Source organism: Impatiens glandulifera, chromosome 4 (assembly GCF_907164915.1).
Source record: "Impatiens glandulifera chromosome 4, dImpGla2.1, whole genome shotgun sequence".
NCBI classification, from domain to species: Eukaryota; Viridiplantae; Streptophyta; class Magnoliopsida; order Ericales; family Balsaminaceae; genus Impatiens; species Impatiens glandulifera.
This window is the reverse complement of record NC_061865.1, coordinates 54,593,009-54,611,497: the sequence shown is the minus strand read 5'-3', so window position 1 is coordinate 54,611,497 and position 18,489 is coordinate 54,593,009. Positions and strand designations below refer to the sequence as shown.

The 18,489-nt window shown below is 29.6% G+C and overlaps 3 protein-coding genes across 3 annotated transcripts; all 3 read right to left on the bottom strand.

Annotated features, from left to right (window-relative positions):
* Nucleotides 1–163: 163 nt before the first annotated feature.
* Nucleotides 164–1,185, bottom strand: LOC124935845 (type III polyketide synthase B). Its single transcript, XM_047476278.1, has one exon. It carries the CDS (start codon nucleotides 1,148–1,150, stop codon nucleotides 164–166), a length of 987 nt encoding a protein of 328 aa, XP_047332234.1. The 5' UTR covers nucleotides 1,151–1,185.
* Nucleotides 1,186–3,011: 1,826 nt separating this feature from the next.
* Nucleotides 3,012–6,499, bottom strand: LOC124934058 (5'-methylthioadenosine nucleosidase-like). Its single transcript, XM_047474522.1, has 8 exons — nucleotides 6,314–6,499; nucleotides 6,159–6,222; nucleotides 5,982–6,073; nucleotides 5,689–5,795; nucleotides 5,077–5,151; nucleotides 4,232–4,306; nucleotides 4,032–4,124; nucleotides 3,012–3,513 (listed from the first exon to the last, which is right to left on the bottom strand). The coding sequence occupies exons 1-8, from the start codon at nucleotides 6,405–6,407 to the stop codon at nucleotides 3,316–3,318; spliced, it is 798 nt and encodes a 265-aa protein (XP_047330478.1). The 5' UTR covers nucleotides 6,408–6,499; the 3' UTR covers nucleotides 3,012–3,315.
* Nucleotides 6,500–16,976: 10,477 nt separating this feature from the next.
* Nucleotides 16,977–17,523, bottom strand: LOC124933553 (auxin-induced protein 15A-like). Its single transcript, XM_047473969.1, has one exon. The coding sequence runs from the start codon at nucleotides 17,381–17,383 to the stop codon at nucleotides 17,069–17,071; it is 315 nt and encodes a 104-aa protein (XP_047329925.1). The 5' UTR covers nucleotides 17,384–17,523; the 3' UTR covers nucleotides 16,977–17,068.
* Nucleotides 17,524–18,489: the final 966 nt, after the last annotated feature.

Below are 18,489 nucleotides of genomic sequence, written 5' to 3'. Positions count from 1 at the left end.
TTTAAATGACAAAAGATGCCAAGTATTTATTCAATTAAATGCAGATTATTAACATTAACATAACATACTCTGAAATCTAAATAAACAAGATTCAATCTTTGAAATGAAAACGAAATCTTCAATTGATCATCAATCCATCATCATCTTCATCAAATCATCTTCATCAAATGGTAAGATTTCTCGCAAGTATTCCTTCAAACGTAATCCCTGGACCAAAAGCTAATATCACTCCCCATTCTGAACCACCATCTTCGTCTTCATCTTCATCATCTTCTTCCTTCATCTTTAACCTATTTTCTTCTTCTTCAAGTATGTATTCCAAAACATACACAATCGTATTACTACTAGCATTTCCAAAATCCGCCAATGCTCTCCTACTAGCATTCAACTTATCCGGCAACAAATCCAACTTCTTCTCCATTCGATTCAATATCGCCGGACCTCCAGGATGAACTGCCCAAAACATCTCATTATTCTTCAATCGATCACACCCATCAATCGTCATCAACTTACTACAAAAACCCACAACATTATCTTCAATAATCTGCGGAAGTTCACGATCAAGTTTGAAACTTATTCCTTCCTCTGTAAGTCTTCCATCTATAATCTTCTCTGTATTCGGTACAAATTGTTGTATTGCAGTATGTAATTCGAAAAGAGGTGTTTCTAAACCCTTAATTGGATCTGTTCCAATAATTAATGCTCCAGCTCCATCTCCAAATAATGCAACTCCAATGAGATCATATGGTCTGTCAATTCTTGGTGGCCTGAAACCTATAATGGTGGTTTCTGTTGTCGCGAGAAGGACTCGACTACCCGGGTTGTTTTCTGCTATATCTTTTGCCATACGTATTCCTGCTACTCCTCCTGAACAGCCATTGAAGTATAGAGTTGTTCTACGTATGTCTGGACGTAAACCTAGTCCTTTTGCTAGGTAAATATCTCCACTTGGAAACCTTGCTTCACTTGAAGAAACGTATACTAAATGGGTTATTTCTGAAATTGATCTTCCCCATTTCTTGATACATGATTGTGATGCTTCAATTGCCATTTGTGTTACTGCTTTGTTACAGATGTCTAAACGTTGAGATACAGTAGGGTGACCTTCAATTGCTAGTTCAGGGTATTGTTTGAGTATCTCTTCTGTCATAACCACATACCTTGTTTTCACAGTCGTTGTTTTACCTGTTTTCAAAACAGAGAAAACAGTATTAGTACGGGTTCATAAAGAACGAGAGAAGAATGAGATATGGAAGAAGACAATGTGGTCAAAAAAGACACAACACAGGTTTGAATAGATAGATTGTAGTTTTTGTTCAATGTAATCTGTGTTTGTACTTTTACCATTCAGAAACTTTTGAGTCGATTGTTTGTCATCTTACCATCAAAATTAAAGTTTGTATAGTTTTGATTATTAATCTTCCCACTTTTTGTTTTTTAAAAAAATAAAAAAAGTTACAGGAATGATGAATTTGAATAAAAAACAGAAGGAGAAAGTGATGATGATTATGATTACAGAGTCGAATGAGCTTCTCTTTGAGTTCAGGATCATTGCATTTGGTGTTGTTGAAGTAGCCATCGACTAGAAAGTCTTGGAGAATGAGTTGTTGTGGAAAGGCTTTACCAAGAGCAAGAATGATGGCTTTGTTGTTTGGGATAAGTTTCTTCTTCTGTGCAATTGCTGTTACTTCCATTGCGATTTGTCTCGGGTTTTACTCACTTTGGGGAAAGTAAGTTGTTTTAATTCAATTTGGGGACTGAAAATGATGATTTACTTGTATTTATTGACTGTTTAACAAGGATTGAAGAAGGTGATATGGGTTAGTTTGAGAGCAAGAAAATGATTGAATTGAAGTTGGGGGAGTTTTGGTTGAGGTTTGGTTTTAGGAGGATTTCTTGTATGATGTACTTTTGACCTAAAACAATAATTTAATTGTATTTTGTAATTGTTTTGTTATTCTACAACTAGGGTTTTTTCCATTAGGAAATTGACACAATTATGATCCCATTATGAATTGAGATTTTTAATATGTTAGATGACACCTTTTTAATTAATCTTCTATTTCTAATGTGGGTTGCATTTGTACATTTTATTTATATTTTTAGATTTATTTACAAAAATAATAGAAACTAAACTTAAAAAGAGACAAGTATATACATTTAAGGCGTTAAATAAACCAACTAAACTGCGTGCAAATGAAACTTTTGAAAATTTAAAATTAATCGAAATGATCAAACTAAATTGAGCATTGAGCACATTTTTATCTGTTGAACCTACCTGCAAAAATGACCAATATTGATGCCTAAATACAAAATACTAATAACTTTACATGGGAAGATTCATACATAAAAATAAATTATTTTAACCTTTTTTAATTTTCATAATACACTGGTTTAATTGTGTATTTTAGTGTACAAATCATTAAACCAAACTTAATTTAGACAAAATTATTAGTTATTTATTGTCTATATCTAGAAACATAAATAAAAAGTATTTTAAGTGGGCATTTATGACTATTTTTTTTTTTTTTTTTTTACGTTTTAATGACTTTGTTCTAATTTGTAACATCTAAAATCATGATCGTGGTTAAATTTATATTTAATTCTCGCGGGCTAAGCACATAACCCGCAAACAAACTCAACCAGGTAAACAAGGTGAGCAAAACGTGTTGCATGACGAGTTTGAATTCAAGACCTCAGGGAGGCGGATAATATCCACCGCTAAATTAGAAGAGATCCTACATTTATGTTCTAGGTGTATTAATATACATATAAAATGTAATTTGTATGGATGCCCCTGAAAATCAAGCAATTCTTTTATACCTAGTTAGTCTCACCCATGATTCAAAGATAAATATGAATATAGAGCAAAACCGAATACAATCTCTTCCAGATCAACACCCAAACGAGAAAATCGAATGAAATAGAATCTCAAAATGAAGCCAACAGAAAATTGTTACAGATTTCCACACCATAATGACAGCAAATAAGAAGGTTATGCGAATACAAACTATTTCAAATTTGTATTACATCTTAATTTTCACCCAAAACAAACCAAACTGGACAAGCATTATGGCTTAAAGTTTCATCAATGGGGTGAACATTCACAATTACACAGCATCTATAACCAAACCAGAATTCCAGTTCTCTCTATTGTTTTTGGACATGAAGAATTCATATACAAAATAAGAATTGATTTGCTTAAAATCCCTCAAAATATGGAAATCTACCATTTGAAACATGTCAACAATAGAGATGGAATGATTTTTATGCTCTATAGTAGAACTTAAGAGAGAAAGTGATAAGGACACATCATCAAAGAGCTAAGATGGACTTGCCCGAGATGAAATCAACGATTTCAGTAACTGCCTTGTCAAGTGCGGCAGTTACGGTTGCTAAATTCTGTAAAAATTCTTCAGGAGTCGGTTTGTTACCATCCACTATGTCTGTCACTGCTTTTACGAAAATTGCTGGGACTTTCAGAAGTTCTGCCACGTAAGCAATGGCAGCTCCCTGAAACCAATAGACGAAAAAACAAATTATGGGAAGAAACTCCAAACAGAAGCATATTGAAAGATAAATAATCCATTTTTCATCCAAAAAAGTTACTTCCCTAAAAATTAGATTATTTATAAAAAAAACATCAAACAAGCCCATAATGTGTTGTGAAGGATGAGTAGTTCAATGATCAAAGTTCAGGAACAAGAATTTGTAAAAACTACAAACATCGCCTTTTGTGACAACTCTAATAAACAAACTTTAACATTAAAAAAAAACTTCAAAGCTTGTTTGATAAAAATTAGTTATATTAAATCCAAATACAAATCATCAACTCAAATACCAGAATATCCTTGATTCTTTATAACATTTCAAAATATAAAAAATTAAGGATATTTTGGTAATTTGATCCAAATAATCCATGTTTTCAACAAACAAATTCCGCAATGGGTCAATTGCTCGTAGCTCTCAAATTGATGAGATAAAAGATTAATGTGGGAGAAAAATATAAGGATTTGAGGGGGTAATGATACCTCCATGTCTTTAACTGTTGCATCATTTGAAAAGATTGATGTCTCATCCGTTGCTGTCATGTCCAAGGAGTCGCCTGTGGATAGCCTCCCCACCTGTGTAGGCACCACACACATATATAAGGCATACACATGGAATAAGTTTAGCAAAAACAAAGAGCAAATGGAAGACAACAGTCTTGACATTTTAGTCGCGAGTTCACCTTCAGGTCAAGTGCATTCAGGAGATTGGGTGTTGAGAAAGCCTTCCGTGAACCAACTCCATAAAGGTCAAAAACCTAGAGAAAATCCGTAATTTAATTTGATGTTCAAAAGAAACTGCATTTGCCTTTCCTTGTAAAGTAAATAAAGAATATCTAAGACAACCTCTAACAAAGACTATGGAAAGAGATTTTAATGACGTGATGTAAAATTCATAGTAAAAGCTGGAATAAATACATAAACAATCAAATTAACTAGCTTTTTGCAAAGAAAAGGGGGATTGATACTAATACAAGACTCAACTCCCCAATTTAAGTGTTTATTGGGAAAATATAAGAGAATAACTTATTGTTTGTCATATATATTTAAGATTTTTGGGTTTCTGTATGCAATATTCAGCTTCGTTTTCCTTTGTTGTACTTGCGACAAGTTTTTTCAATAAATAAATCAGGCTCCGACTTTTCCCAAAAAAAAACTTCTAACAAGGAACAGTGCTATCATCCAAGATAGGTCAATAAAAACCATCAGCTGGGTGGTCTGGTCTAAAGTTGTTAGAATCATAATCCAGAAAAAAAAAACTCTTTCCTTGAAACTTATCGAAAATAACAGGATTCAAGACAAAGAACATATTATGAACAATATTAGACAACTTTTAAACTTCTATTTTATCAGGTACTTATATAAGCATGCATGATAGATTCTAAAGAATGAAAATTCACTTTATACTAATTTATATATAGGGTAAGGAAGATGGTTAACATATAACTGCACAGAATGGTCCTTACTTCTGATTTATTTTCTTTCTGTGGAGAAATTTAGCAAATAGATAAAACTGATGAAAACTTACAGGAATTGGTATTCTTCTGTCATGGAAAGCCACAACAGATGGAAGATAAATATCACCAATGCCAGCTCCTTTAGCCTGCAAATTTGTGGATTGAATTGATCAGTGCATAACATAAGACTGCACGTGGACAAGCTAATAATGTTACAATTCATCAGATGATTCACAAGTTTTTTCTATCTCTACTAAGGTCACACAAAATGATTTTATTATTATTTTTTTTCTAAAATAATGCCTCATATTGATTAAAACAAAGAATTACAACCCCTTACACAACAATTAGGAACAACATGCACAGTAAGAGGCCCTTCAAAATAAATTTAGAATGCCTAAAAACAAACAAAATTACGAGGAAGGGAAAACAAATTAACAGTGGGGAGGGGGATAGATTTAAAGATTTGAGAATCATCATTGCCTAATTTGCCTCCCAACGGTTAATCAACAAAAACTTCTTGCAGGAAACAATTATAATCTCACCGCATAAGAGATGAAAACAAGTTCAATGGCCAACTTTTCAGAAGAATCAATAACCTAGTTATAAGCACACAACACCCTAGCTTGGAAGATAAATAAATAAATGGCTTACAAATGACAGAAAACAATGAAAATTTCAACCTTAAAACCACCAGCAGTACCAGCATTTATAATAAGGTCTGGCTTCAATGCTTGTATAGAAGCATATGTCACAAGAGATGCAGAAACTGTACCAACACTGTCAACTCCTGAAAAAATAAATTCAATCTCACAAGATTAAGCTCACACAACCTAAGTAGGGAAAGACAATTAGAGCACCTTATAACACTCGGTTTCATGGCTGTGGTGTGTCATGCTAATTCTCTTTTAGTCTCGGGTTTCAAATTCAATAACACCGATCAAATTAAAAGACTTGACTGAGAACTAATACATACCTAAAACAGCATCTTTTCCCGGCCAAACAATATTAACACTCAGACCTTTGTAAATTCCATGATAACGAACCCAAGGCACACCATTCGGGAACCTGCAAACAACTGTATCAAAAATATTCTACATTCACTACAAACAGAAGTAAATTCTCAAACAACGGGATTGAAAATGAAACTAACAAAGAATTATCGTCTTCTTTTAGCTGGAACTTGTTTACAAGAGGCAGAGCTTCAGCCTGCATTGCTGGAGATCCAAAATTCAAAACGAGTAAACAATTTGAACAATCATTGTACCAGATTCGATATACAACAGAGAGAAAGGAAGAAAGAGATACCGACGATTATGACGATGGTGGAAATAGGTCGGTTATCAGATTTTGATACGGAGGTGATCTCAGAAACTTCTGGCGTCGAGTTGCTTGAATCCATTGCCGTACGTTCCGATCTCGCCGGAATCTTTGCGCCGGAGTTGGAGTAGAGACCGTCGTCGACGAATTTCTGAGTGGCGAAAGGGAGAATAATAAAATGTAGAAGGGTATCTTTACAAAGTAGGTCCCAATAATACAATAACACATTATTGAGTGGGTCATCATGCTACTTTATATTATTATAAATCTATTTTTTTTTCTGAATAATTATTTAATTTAAATACTTAAATTAATAAAATATTTTTTTTTGAACATTTCATTATATTTAAAAAATGAAACATCAAGTCAAAACTTTATTTAATTAATAAATATATATTTTAAATTATTTATATATTAAAATGATAAAATTAACATGACATTAAAAAATAAAATAGAAAAACCTTTTAGTATAATTAAAGTTTTTGTTATGTCGGACTCTCCAGATGTCGACGTAGAACTAAAGCGTCTTAGGTTCGGACATAATGAGAACGTTCTTTAGTATTGATTTAATTCTCGAAAAAGATATATTGCTATATGGAAAGAATTCAAAACAATATTTATCATGCCAATTGATAAGTGTATTAGATCCTTAGTCGAGGGAGGAAACTAACGCCTCGTTGATAGTCGATCAATTAATATTGAAAACTCACATGTTGTTGTGCTCGAGCACAACATAAGATCGCCCATAGATAGGGAGGGTACATGGATTCAATTGTATGGAATAATAACATATATGTGGAATCATAATCTTCTTAGTAGGACCGGTAATTATTTTGGGGATTTATTGAATTCGATAAGGATACTTAGTTAATGCAGGAGACTTGTTGGAATAGAATTAATGTGCATCATTCTGATCTACATAGTCTTACCTTGAATTCATTTGTGTAGATAATGGGGCACATGTGTATAAGGTGGTGGTGTGACCGAAACGTCATGTTATCATGTCTCCTTCATTGGGAACAAACACATCGATTCTACTTGTATTTAGGTCATACTATCACCTTATACACCTACGTTCTATTATCAACGAATATAGATTCTGAGTAACTAATATGTGGATTAGAGTGATGTACCCTCATTTTAACACAATCGGTCTCCTACATTAATTGAGTGTCCTTATTGAGCTCAATAAATCACTCAAGATCATTACCGGCCTAATTAAGATCATTATTCCAGATATTCGTTGGCGTTCCAAATAATCGAATTCATGTACCCTACCTATCTATGTGGGGTCTTATGATGTGTTCGGGTGCAACAACTTGTGAATTCTCAATATTAATCGACCGACCATTAACGAATTATCCGATTCTTTTCTCAACTGGGGTCTAATACACTTATCAATTGGCGTGATAAATGTTGTTTTAAGTTCGTTCCATAGATCAACATATTTTACTCGAGAATTGAAGTCATACCAAAATACTCTCTAATTAAGTCCGAGCTCGAGATGCCCTCTATTTTAAAGCCTATATTTAAATAGCCTTACGTAACAACTTTAATTGGATCCATGGAAGACACTAGGGTAAGACCGGCTAGGAAGCCACCTAGAACCTCCCACACAGGGCACCTATAATAAAAAAAATAACACTAACAAGGTTTGATCCCTAAATGTGTTATCAGATCAATTAACCAAATAAGCTAAATTACCTATTTTTTTTAAAATAATATAAACTTATTATATTTACTATATAAAATATAATTATTTTAACTAAATATAAGTATATTTTATTTTGTTGCTTAGGGCACTCCAATCCTTATGGCTAGTAATACTGATTGGATCAAGTCTACCATAATCACTTTTTTCGTTCTTAACTCCAGGACGTGCCACTAACATTTGAAAATCAAAAGATTTAGGTCCGACATGAACTGCTTTCATCTAGTCTACCCAAATAGCCGACACACGACGCCTACCACGATTCCAAAGGTCTGAGCACCACTTTGGACCGAGTTTGCTGCCTAAGTTGTGTGCCAACATGAGGCTTCTCCCTCTTTTGGTTGTGGAAACGAAGTCTAGTCAAAGATTGACCCTTTTTTGGAGTCCTCCCTCCACCACCAATGACATTCATATATTATGTGTTTTAAGCGGAATTTCAAATCAAAATCTTAGCATTTAATATTAGGATCTCTATGCATTACTGATGATCATTAATGTATAGTTTCAAAGAAGAATACATGTTGATGCGTGAATCGAGTTAGACCTGGTGGTATCGATAGAGATGAGAGTTTTGTTGACAAAATATCTAATCTAAACACACAATAAAAGAAGATATAGAGATAAAATGATAAAGAATAATAATAAAGAACACATGATATAACGAGATTCGACCAACAATGCCTACATCCTTGGAGAGTCGTTCATTCTATTGATTTTCCATAGAATAATGGTCCAAGTAACCCTAGGTTATAATATCTCTATTTATAGGAGTACATAAAAACCTAAAAGACTAAACTATTACTCTTAAGCTCAATAAAGACTTAAAGCCCATTACAATATATAAACTTCAATAAAATATGAGCCAAAAACCCAACAAGCTCAATGCGTTATTCCTCTAATTAATCCACACAAGCCCGATTAGATCATCTTATCTTCGATTGTTAAGACCGTCTTCAATGGCATACGCAAACCAATTTTGAATTTAAAAGCTCCAACCCACTCTCAAACTCATACGCTGATACGCATGATGTGTTTTTGATCAATTTCTCTCTCCTCTCAACAAATCATCCATATCATTTCTCCGATCCTTTCTCATTGAATAAACTATAAAAACTGAAAAATACATGTATTATCTCTATTTTTATTATTAAATTCCAAATAAGAAATTACAATAAGTTAATTTAATATTGAATGAGATAAATGTAAAGAAAAATGTTATCACTGCCGACATAGCCAGAAAAGTCAAAGTAGTCTGTTGTGTACCACTTGGACGAACAATTCTTTATACAATTGTCGACATCCCTACATCCTACATTATATTTCTGACTAGTTAGAAAAAAAACCTCTATTTTATAATATATTTTAATATTGTAAGGTTATAGGTTTAAATTTATTTATTTTTATATATTTTATTTTTTATTTTTATATAATCTTTTAATATATTAATTTTGTTTTTTTTATATATTTATATAATTTTTTTATATATTAATTTTATTTGTTTATATATATTTAATTATTTTTTTCTTATATATATTTTTTATATATCTTAAATTTCTAATAATTAACAAAATTAAGAAAAAGGATTAAAAACTACATTAAAATAGAATATAAAGTAGGAAAATAACATTACAAATTATAAATTACAAATTACAAATTACAAAATATTTCAAGATGAAAATATTTGATTTTTAAATTTTTAATTAAATAGAAAAAATTTTGAGATTTAATTTGTAAAATTTATAAATAGGTAGATACTATTAAAAATGTTAAAAAGTTAGTAAAAAAAAAATATTTTAGAAATATTTTTTTTAGTTTGAAAATAAGTTTTTGAATTAAAAATAAATTACTGTTTGTTTGATGTAATGTTTCCTATATTTTGGGTGTGAGAATGAGATTAATAATCGGAGATATGATCCAAGACAAATGAACAAAAGAAAATCAATAACATTGCTTCAATGGTCATTTGTACCTAAGTAGTATAATATTCTAGTACCTCGGAATTACTTCAAGAAAATAATTGTGCTCTAACTTTTAATAATTTCAAATATAGTTATATTTATTTGTATTAAAGTTTTGACCTATCTATCATATCATATGAGAAAAGAAAGTTATATTTCTTTGTATTTATATTTTAGTTAAGGGTCTAAAATATTAAGGAGAGAAGATCTAAAAAGCTTAAGGAGAGAAGATCTAAAAAGCTTAACTCTTTTCTTAATTAATACTTTGATTATATATTATTTTATAAATAGATAATATCTTTTTTAAAACTTTAACTCCATAATTAACAAATTTAATTATATATTATTTATTTCATAAATAAATAATACTTTTTAAAATTTTAATTTTATAATTAAATCCCTTTAATTATATACTATTTTATTTTATAAATAAATAATACTTTTTAAAATTTTAATTTTATAATTAAATCCCTTTAATTATATACTATTTTATTTTATAAATAAATAATATTATTTATTATTAATAATATCTGATATATATTAATAATCAAACATCATTTTTCTATATTAATAGTAGTAAAACACTTCACTTAAAAAAATATGATTAAATTATATTAATTAATTTTTCTATCCAAGTTTAGTCATTACACATTAAATTAAATGACACAATTTCTTCGATTCACACTAAAATGCATAGCCTCCCAAGACCTAGAGCGTGAGGCGCCCTTAAGGGGAGATGAAAAAGTCGATTGAAGACTAATGATCAATGTCACCACCCTTTGACTCCCTTGACCTCTGTGTGATTCAACGATTTTCGTTGAATTAAGAAGAGATGTTAATGATTTGTAGAGAGAATCTTGAGAGAAAATAAAAAACACAACTTGAGAGAAAAAATCATAAAGAAATTTGTGACATTTTATTCAATATTAATAGTACCACAAAGTCTAATACAGGTAAAAAAAACTCTCACCTATTCTAAATAAGTATCTCAACTAATTATATATACAAATTATACTTAAACTTTTATAATTAATATTATTTAATACAAATATTGTTATAACGGTTATTAACTAATAACAATGGTTATAATAACTTAATTTAACTATCTAACAAATTCATAACTAATTCATTACCAAATTCATAACTAAATTATCTTTACCAAAAAAAAAAAACTAGCATTCTTGACCATTAGTAGGCGCATCTTCAATAATTTGTGTGGGTGTGATTTACACATATCTCATTAGGGGTGAGCATAATTTGAGTTTACCCAAACCCAAAATATTAATTTGGGTTGGGTTGAATATGGGTTGTGTTGAATATGAGTTGAGCTGAATTTGGGTTGGGTTAGGGTTACCTAAATTACTCAAATTATATAAATTTAATTTAATTCTCTATTATTAATCAAATATAAACTAATAATTTTCCAACTTCAAGTCGAACATGTTTTTAAAATGTTGAACACGTTTTTCACACGTTTTTGGCACGTTTAACACGTTTTTAATATGTTTAACACGTTTTCACACTTATAACACGTTTTAGCATGTTTAACACGTTTTTGACACGTTTAATACATTTTTGGCACGTTTAACACGTTTTTGGCACGTTTAACACATTTTTGACATGTTTAACAAGTTTAACATGTTTTCACACTAATAACACGTTTTCCACACATTTTTGACATGTTTAACACATTTAACACGTTTTCACACTAATAACACGTTTTTCACACGTTTAATACATTTTTAATAGGTTTAATACGTTTAACATATTTTTGACAAATCTAACACGTTTTTGGCATGTTTAACACGTTTTTGACATTTCGAACACATTTAACACGTTTTTGACAAGTTTAACACGGTTTTCATATTTTTGGCACATTTAACACGTTTTTGACAAGTTTAACACGATTTTCACATTTTTCACACGTTTAACACGTTTTTGATATATAACATGTTTAACATGTTTTTCACACGTTTAACACGTTTTCCACACATTTTTAACATGTTTAACATATTTTCACACGTTTATACGCTTTTCACACGTTTAACAAGTTTTTCATATTTTTGGTACGTTTAACACGTTTTTGACATGTTGAACACGTTTAACACATTTTAAACTCATTTAACACATTTTTAGCACATTTAACACGTTTTGGTACGTTTAACGCATTTTCACATTTTTGGCACGTTTAACACGTTTTTGATATTTTAACACGTTTAACACGTTTTTGCACATTTAACATATTTTTGACATTTGTAATATGTTTTTTTGCACGTTTAACACGTTTTGACAACTTTAACACATTTTTGGTATGTTTAACACATTTTCACGTTTTGACACGTTTAATACGTCTTCATATTTTGGAACATTTAACATGGTTTTCACGTTTTTGGCATGTTAAACGTGTCAAAAATGTGAGAAACGTGTTAAACGTGTCAAAACGTGCAAATAACGTGAAAAATGTGGAAAACGTGTTAAACATGTGAAAAACGTATTAAACATGTTAAAAATGTTAAAAACGTGAAAAACATGTTAAACGTGTCAAAACATGTTAAAATGCTAAAAACGTGAAAACGTGTCAAAATGTTTTAAATGTGTCATAATCGTGAAAAACGTGTTAAACGTTTTAAAAACGTGTTAAATATGCCCAGAACATGAAAAAATGTGTTAAACGTGCCAAAAACGTAAAAAAACGTGTTAAACGTGTCAAAACGTACTAAAAACATGTTAAATATGTCAAAAACGTATTAAACGGATAAAAATGTATTAAATGAGTTAAATACATGTTAAATAAAAAAATAATTTAGATTACCCAATTCATATTAGTAAATAATATAAATAAAATAAATTTAATTTGAATTGAATATGGGGTGGATAATATATATTGGGTTTATCGTTTGCTTACCCCTATTATTTGATTATATACTATCTTATTTCCATATTATTAATTTTTTATAAAAAGAATTTTTAATGAAGTCATGTGTAATTAATTTAAATGTATTTATCTAACCATGAACTCTACATACTTTAAAATATTAAGTTCTCCATTCCATGATTATTAAAAAAAATATATTAAACTTATTTATAATAGCTGTTCAGGGTAGGATACATTATCAAACCCGTGATGACAGGTTTGATTTATTCATCTTATAGAAGATTAGTTTTCATAAAAAAATATTACTAAATAATATAAGTGTACATAAAATTTATTTTGAAATAATAATAAAATACATAAAAATTGATTTAGCATATATATTTTTTTTAAACAAAAAAAAATGCAATCAAATTTATTATTTTTTTAAAAATAATCAATGTAATGATATTATAAAATGAATAGTCGTTTATGCACAACAACAAAAATATAACACTTGTGTAGGAAAAATCAATCAAATATATTAAAAATTAATGTTATGCAAAGATTTTACTCAAGGGCAATGAGATCTCTGACCAAATTTACCGACTTTCAGATCGAACCTCATATAATATCAAGATAATAGCATTGTGAAAAATCCCGCAACCGCCGTTTCAGATTGTTGAAGATTCTACGATTCTTCTCCAACCAAAGTATCCACTAAAAGTAATAGAAATATAACGATTTGTCTCGTACCCACAAATCTAGCCGCCTCAATCTATATTTCCCAACACGCACCAATGATTCTCGACATAACCAAATGAATGTCAGTAATTTTCCAAAGAAGACTCGAAATATCAACGACACCATTACAATGTAAAAGAAGACAATGAACCGTCTCCACCTCTTTGAGACACACAACATCGATGGACTAAGATAAAACCCTTGTGCATACATCTATCATTAGTTAGAATCCACTCCATTCGAAAAAAGAGATCTTAGTAGGAAACTTAAATTCTCATTTCTCTCAGCACAACTTAGTTGAAACAATTCTATCGAAAAGAGAATAATAGTGTTCATATGAAACTTATCCATTTTCCTCCATCGCATCGTATCATGGTTCATCAGGGACACTCATTTGTTGACCACTAAGGATAACAATTTATTATTAGTTTACTTTCTTCAAATGATAACATTTTTCTATATCTATCACGGAAAACAATAGCAAAACACTTACTTCACACCATGAATTCTAAAAAAAACCAGATTGATGAACCATCGTCCACGTTAATGGAAGAATGTTCATGATAAATTTTCTACATAATTGATACGCCACTAAATATGCAATCAAGTTATCATCTATATTTTTTAATATTTATTTTAATTTAAAGGCTGAAGTATCTATATTTTTAAAATTCGTTACCGTAACGTTTGGATCATTTCAACGGTTTAAAAAACGACTTGTTATTCGATTTGATCAGTACAATTTGATTGGTTTGTTTACACCCTTATTCTGCACTATTAATAGAAATAATCGATTATTAATAGAAATAATTGATTAGCTTGATTAATTATTTGAATAAATATATCAATTTATATTTATTAAGACATTCGATAGTATATTCCATAATCATAAATTAGATAGGGTTTGTTCATTGTTTGGATATATGCTATATTAGACCATCTTCAATTCACAAACTCATTCTCAAACCTAACATATAATAAATATCACATCAAACAATAATTTACTTCTAACCCAAAAATCCATTTTCAAACTCAAAAAGAATATCTTATAGTATTCTTTTCTTTCACTAATTTTTTAACTTTATTAATATTATTTATATATTTATCAACTTTATATATTTAATTTCAATCTTTTCTAATTCATTTAATAAAATTAAGATAAAATTAATTATATATCAATAATTTTAAAACAACAAAATAATTCAATAATATTGTTAAATAAACAAACATATTATAATAAAACAAACATTATTAATTATTTTCTATGTTTATTCGTACCGTTTAAAATTATAAATTTATAATTTATAAATTTAAGTTATATTTTTATAAAATATAACGTAAAAATATAAAATAAATAAAATAAAATTTTAAATATAATACAATTTAATGATTTAATTATACATTTAAAAAACATTATAACTTTTTATTTTAAAAGTAAAAAAAATAAGTTAGAAGAATAAATTTGCATATATATATATATATATTTCAAAAGTTAAAAAAAATAGTTTAAGACAAGGTTTTGAAAACCGTTTCGGTCATCAACCCGGTTTTTGTGATGTACTTCGGTCCGACCGGTTCAACCGGTTAAACCACTGGTTGAACCGGATTCTTTTTTTTAAAATAAATTTAAATATATTAATATATAAATTATATATATAAATTAGTTAGACATATAAAAATAATCAAATAAATACTAATTGAACTTAATAATTGTCAATTAAATTTATATTATACCAAATATCCATAATTCTCTACAATCAAATTAACAAATAAAATAACCATAATTCCCTACAATCAATATAACAATCACACCAAATATGAAATATCTATAATTCCTTACAATCAAAAGATTCAAAACAACAATAACACCAATTAGTCATAATTCCCTACAATCAAAAGTTCAAAACAACAATCACATCAAAACCAGTTTACCCACATCCAACAATCAATCAACAATACCTAAATTAAAACCAGTTTACCCATATCCAACAATCAGTCAACAAATTCAGTACCAATAATTAAATTGAAGCAATCAACAGTCAGCAAATCCATTAAACAATAAGCAAATTAATAAACCCACACATCACATTGAAGAACCCTAATTACAATACCTAAATTAAAAAACCCTAATGGAAGAATGAATCCTAATTGCATATTCATTGTTTGCTGCTCATCAATGATAAACCAACATATTATCGAAAATACTACAAGAATTCATACTTACTGAAGATCTGAAGAACAGCCGAAAATTTGACAAACAAATGTAGATTTGAAGAACAACCGAAGATCTAAAGTAGATAGTCGTGAGAAGAACAGTCGTCTTTCTCCTTCGTCTTCAACCTCTCCTTCGTCGTCTTCAACATATTTCTTCTTTCTTTCTCTCTGTTTCTGTTTACTGTGATAAGTTAAAGTCTAAAGCAAAAGCAAAAACAAAAGCAAAAAGTAATAATAAATATAGGCTCACAGGTTCATAGCTCATTAATAGGTAGTATAGTATTGAGTACTGAAAAAAGAAATAATTAAATATTATTATAATAATATTATAATAATAATTATATAAAATTTATATAATTTACCTTTCCAATCGGAAAAAACCGGTTTGTTTTTCATGTTAAGCCGACCGGTCGGACCGGATTTTGACCGGTTCGAAAGGTGACCGTTTTGAAGGCAAAACCCGGACCGCTCACCAAACCGTTTCGCGGTCGGACCGGTTGGACCGTCGGTCGGACCGCGTATTTTAAAACCTTATTTTAAGAGTCATTTTTAAAAGGTCAAAATAGCAGGACTGACTATTAGGGTGGGCAAGATGGGCCACCGCAGGCCTCAAATTTTTTTATACAATACTATAAAAATAAATAAATTAAGTTTTATGTTTCTTTTTATCTCTATAATCCTCCTCTCCTTCTCTCTAAAATATTGTTTTTCAATTCAAAATTTAGATCCCAAATCTTAGATGGCCCAGGGTCTAAAAAATAACGAGACGGCCCTACAAAAACGGTTTGATGAACAGGCCGAGAAGAGAGGGGATAGAAACACATTTTAACGTTCTCATTTGTTGGCCTGTTGGAAGAAGAAATATCACAAAAAAAACCATAATGCGTGCATCGAGATACTCTTATACATTCACAAATTTAGATTTATATATTTGTAATTTTTGGATATCTTTTAGTATAAACTCATATTGAGCTTTTAAATTAAATATATAAGTGTTTTATACGAGAACCAATGTCACAAATTCTATTTTACTCATAACTATATATAATTTGAGTGTTATGCTAAAGTTGATTTTTTTTATTAATCAAAATGTTAGTGCACATTATTTATTAATTATATTATTGGAAGATAGCACCACCCAAAATTGAATGTAAAGTCTTCTTATTATTTAGATTAATCTACAAATATAATAGAAATCAGAAAATTTTAGAAAAAAAAAGAAGAAGAAAAGAGACATTTTTTATCTCCACCATCTTCTCTAATCTCTACCATGAATGACTAAGTCGAGAAGTGATCTCTAAAAAAGCTTCTTCTCTACAAGGAATAGTTAATCCACCCATAGGATGATTGAAACCAAATTCCTCCTCAGATCGAACTAACAAATCTTGAAATGCAGGATGATTCAAGTACGAAATTGGAACTATGAATCTCTTCATTTGATCAGCTTCTGATCCAACATAAACAGCTAAATACCCTTTTGGAACATCTGACAACATCATCTTCTTTGTCAGAGAAGATTGTTGTTGCTGCTTCAACATTTGCTTAGCTTGAGTAACCATTGATGGAAATCGAATACCCATATCAGATTATCTGAATTAGAAGCTAGATCGATCAATCAAAACAATGGGTTTTTGTAGATTTTGTTTTTGGGATTGTGAAGAATGGCTGGTGTTCTTGACTTGTATATATACAGGGGAAGCCAGATGGATATTGTGGTTGAAAATAATTGGTTAGTCTCACATGGGTACAGTTTGAATTGATACATTCACATGGATTTGTTCATTGTAAGTTTCAAAAAAATGTCACTTTCTCTTTTTAGCTTATCTGCTCATTCCCACTAAGGGGAAGATGCTGATATTTTATTGAAATCTAGGGCTTTGTTTGATGTGTTTTATTTGATATTATTTTTAAATAACTAGTTATTATTATTTTTTTTAATCATATTGTCTAAATAAACCAATTTCTTAATCAAATAAAGGTTTTTAATTTTATTCAAATAACCACACATGCAATGACAAGTTAGGGTAGGCATTAATTTTGTTTTTGATGGGCTTGAAACTTATTTTTGACAAAATTATGAATAAAACAAGTAGATTAACATATAATTTTACAAAATATTAAAAAATTAAAAGAATATGTCACATTATTAACGTTTTTTTCTTTTTCTTTTTTGTTGGTTGAGCTTATCCCAACCTCAGTCCTAACCTAAATTTGACTCTAAATACATGATACATTACTAACAATTAAATTAGGCCTTGTATGATATGGGGATATTTGAAAATCTAGTCCTTGTTCGATATGGGTTAAACGTTATTAATCTTACCTAACCCATAATCTCTAGAAGGGTTTGGGTCGATTTTTCCTACCATATCACTTATACTTTATCAAGACGACTTTATATCCAATTGGATTATCGAGATAATAGATTGGTTTGATAATGTTTTTAATATCCCATATCTATCTAATTATTTATATTAGACATATTTGTAAATTAATTTTAATGAAATTTGTTATTAATTAAATAAAACCCATATCATGTTACAGTAGATTGGATAATACATTAATTAGAAATAATCTAAAATAACCCATATCAAACAATGCCCTAAAAGACAGGTCTATCCATGTGATAGGTTATTTGTAGTATTAACTTGTTGACAAAAACACAAATCCCCACTTTCTAGACATA

Bases quoted from the DNA above. Each gene is read 5' to 3' on its own strand.
- LOC124935845 (XM_047476278.1), bottom strand. From the start codon at position 1,150: ATGACAGAAGAGATACTCAAACAATACCCTGAACTAGCAATTGAAGGT.
- LOC124934058 (XM_047474522.1), bottom strand. From the start codon at position 6,407: ATGGATTCAAGCAACTCGACGCCAGAAGTTTCTGAGATCACCTCCGTA. The intron at 6,223-6,313 runs GTATCTCTTTCT...TTGGATCTCCAG, and splicing joins CACCATCGTCATAATCGTCG to CAATGCAGGCTGAAGCTCTG. The intron at 4,125-4,231 runs GTGAACTCGCGA...GTGCCTACACAG, and splicing joins TGAATGCACTTGACCTGAAG to GTGGGGAGGCTATCCACAGG.
- LOC124933553 (XM_047473969.1), bottom strand. From the start codon at position 17,383: ATGGGTATTCGATTTCCATCAATGGTTACTCAAGCTAAGCAAATGTTG.